The sequence below is a fragment of the Taudactylus pleione genome, unplaced genomic scaffold (assembly GCF_031769625.1).
Source record: "Taudactylus pleione unplaced genomic scaffold, aTauple2 ptg000707l, whole genome shotgun sequence".
NCBI classification, from domain to species: domain Eukaryota; kingdom Metazoa; phylum Chordata; class Amphibia; order Anura; family Myobatrachidae; genus Taudactylus; species Taudactylus pleione.
In genome coordinates this window covers 10279028-10282447 of record NW_028285109.1, presented here as the reverse complement: position 1 = coordinate 10282447, position 3420 = coordinate 10279028, and the positions used below count along the sequence as shown (strand labels likewise).

At 52.0% G+C, this 3420-nt stretch overlaps 1 protein-coding gene across 1 annotated transcript; it reads right to left on the bottom strand.

Moving 5' to 3' along the window:
* Positions 1-268: 268 nt before the first annotated feature.
* Positions 269-1174, bottom strand: LOC148477568 (uncharacterized). Its single transcript, XM_088456562.1, has one exon. It carries the CDS (start codon positions 1172-1174, stop codon positions 269-271), a length of 906 nt encoding a protein of 301 aa, XP_088312688.1.
* Positions 1175-3420: the final 2246 nt, after the last annotated feature.

Sequence of the window (3420 nt, the reverse complement as noted above, 5' to 3'; positions counted from 1 at the left end):
TAACTATGAGAAATTGAAGGAAACCACCACCACAACACAACTTATGAAAGAAAACATAGCAACTAACTAGCAGGGATGCGTAAAAAAGGGGAAACAAAGAACCCGAGTGAAGAAGAAAAACTAAAAAACCCTACCCGTGAACCAAAGTGGTCAAATCATGGCTCCCGGGGGGGAAAAACAAAAACATCCCTTCACACCCCCAATTGTTGAACGCTAGCCGTTCATCAATTGGCGGGTAAACAACGTTTTCGGGTTAGCAAGGAGCGCACTATAATTTATCGCAGCGAACATAAGACTTGTAAGCCGCAGATTTCCATCTACCTACTTGTTGAATAGCTGCAGGCGAAGCCCCCGCTAAAGCTGCGCAAGTAGCTGCCCCAATACGAAAAGAATGAGTCCCAAACGCCAAGACGTCTAAACCTAACTCACCTAATGCGCGCTTAAAAATAGCCGTAAATTGGAACCTAGTAAGGGGTGTACCATCAACATGCACCAGCCACTGTGATCCCCCAGATGGGCGCACACCCATGTAGGAGGATGTCAACTTAACGGGGCACACTAAATTGCTGTCCTGACGATGCAGAGTAACCCATCTACCTCTTCCTGTCTGATCTGTTTTGGAGAATCTTAATTTACATAACACAGAAGCATCCCTAATGACAACATCCGATAACAACAGGCCGGAGGAAGCCGACTTTTTACTAGTCGCCACTAACTCACCAACGCGGAATGCACCGTAAAATGCGGCCGCAAAAGCCAAACTGAAAAGCGCCACTTCAAATGAATCCGAAGTTACTTTTTCTAAAACCGACAGCAGAGACTGCAGCAACTGTTGGTCCACCGGCCTGCGTGAGTCGGCGCGAGCGGGTCGCTCCCTGGCCCAACCTTTAAGGGCTCTCGTTAACATAAATGATTTAGTAGGGTCGTAATGACCTTTAAGTTTACAAAAGAACGATATCCCCGCGAGCGCCGCGACAACGGAAGCCCTGGACCGGCCCTCTTGATGTTTTAACCAGACAAAAGACGAAATCAAGTCCTGGTCACACTTACCCTCCATGGCAGGCTGGGCGCAATGAGCCCGCCAATCCTGCCATGCCGACGAGTGTGTTCTGAGGGTTGACGGTGCAAGTGAATGCCGCGCCAAACCTTCTAAGCCGGCCTGATGATCTGCCATACAAACGAGGGGCAAAGTAAACCTTCAGGAGAAGAAAACGGGGCTAGGGAGCGAAAACGCGCAAACTGGAAACAGGACAATGCGTCAGCAATCTCATTGGCTGCGCCAGGGACATGGCACGCCGTGAGACTAATATTCGACTCCAGGCAACGCAACAGCAAATGACGCAATAGGCGCAAAGCAAAAGGGGAAGACGTTCTCTGGTTGTTAATGGCGTGTACAACACCTAGATTGTCACACCAAAATTTTACGTGCCGGTTGCTCAAGCAATTTCGCCAAAGCTCGACAGCGACCACTATTGGAAATAATTCCAAAAGTAATAGGTTGCTGGTAAGGCCCTCGCTGCGCCACTCTGCAGGCCACGGGGCGGCGCACCAGTCCCCATCAAAATAAGCCCCGAAGCCAGATGACCCAGCAGCGTCAGTAAAGAGCTGCAACACCGTGTTGGCCACAGGGGGCGTAGGCCAAATGCGTTCGCCGTTAAACTGAACTAGAAATCTGGCCCAAACCCATAAATCATCTTTAATCTCAGCTGACAGACGGATGTAGTGGTGAGGACGGAGTACCCCCGCCGTGGCCCTTTCAAGTTTCCAGTCCCCATCAAAATAAGCCCCGAAGCCAGATGACCCAGCAGCGTCAGTAAAGAGCTGCAACACCGTGTTGGCCACAGGGGGCGAAGGCCAAATGCGTTCGCCGTTAAACTGAACTAGAAATCTGGCCCAAACCCGTAAATCATCTTTAATCTCAGCTGACAGACGGATGTAGTGGTGAGGACGGAGTACCCCCGCCGTGGCCCTTTCAAGTTTCCTGCAAAAAACCCTGCCCATCGGGATCACCCGGCAGGCAAAGTTGAAGGAACCTAACAGCGATTGAACCGCACGCAATTTAACCTTATTAGCGGACAAACAACACGCCACCATGTCCAGTAATTTTAACACCTTGTCTTGGGGAAGTCGACAACAACCTTCTAATGTGTCAATCTCGATACCCAAATACGACAAACGAGTACAGGGACCCTCCGTTTTATCCAATGCTACTGGCACTCCTAGAGTCCGAAAAAGCGCTTGAGCGGAAAAGAGGAGGTCTGCACAGACGTCGCTCCCTCCTGGACCCATAAAGAGAAAATCGTCCAAATAATGCGCTACCCCATCCCGACCGGTACCGGCCCGGATGCACCAGTGCAAAAAGGAGCTGAAACTCTCAAAATAGGAACAGGAAACCGCACAACCCATGGGCAAACATTTGTCAACGAAATAGCCAGTGGGCAGACGAAAGCCCATATAGCGCATAGCTTCCGGATGCAGCGGCAGCAGACGAAAGGCCGACTCAATGTCGAGCTTCGCCATCAACGCTCCCTGACCAAAATGGCGAACGAGGCCTAGAGCCTGGTCGAATGACTGGTATACTACTCTGCATGCTGACGCTGGTATGGCATCATTGACAGAAGTGCCCGGAGGGTAGGACAAGTGCTGAATTAATCGGAACTTGCCTAGAGCCTTCTTGGGAACAACACCTACAGGGGAAATGCAGAGATTCCGCAAGGGGGGAACAGGGAAAGGGCCTTCTATCCTCCCCAACAGAACCTCGGCCTGAACTTTGGCGTGCAAGACTTCCGCATGATCTAAGGCTGAACGCAAATTACGCTGAGCGCAAACGAATATAGGATCCGAAATGGGCAAACGAAAACCTGTTGTGAAACCTTCTAACAAGAACTTAGCCTCCTCGCGAAAGGGGTACCAACCTAACCAACGGGAAAGAGCCTCCAAGCAAATAGGGGATCTGGCCTTAGTTAGCGTTCTTAGGGCCTGATTCAGACCCACTCGCGAGCGGCTGTACGCTCGCAAGTGGGTCGATGGTCTGCACTGAGCATGCGCACGACGGAGGGAGCTCCGTCGTGCGCATGCGCCAGACACGACGAGCGAAGGACTTTCCTTCGCTCGTTGTGTCCGATCAAAGGGGGCGTGCTGTCAATGTTGATTGACAGCACGCCCCCTTTGGTGGGCGTGCCGGGGGCGTGCCTCCCTGACGGGGGCGTTCCCACGGGAACGCCTCCCGTCAGAAGCCGGCCCACTGACATCACTAGTGATGTCAGTGGGAGTGATTTTGGCTCTGATAGAGCCAAAATCACTCCGGAGCTTGCGGTTGAAAACCTCAACCGCAGGCTCCGGCTCGCAATTTCGATGGTCGCGATGGTCACGACCATCGCGGCCATCAAAATGCACGCTCGTATAGCCTGTGGGTGGTGA

Bases quoted from the DNA above. Each gene is read 5' to 3' on its own strand.
- LOC148477568 (XM_088456562.1), bottom strand. From the start codon at position 1,174: ATGGCAGATCATCAGGCCGGCTTAGAAGGTTTGGCGCGGCATTCACTT.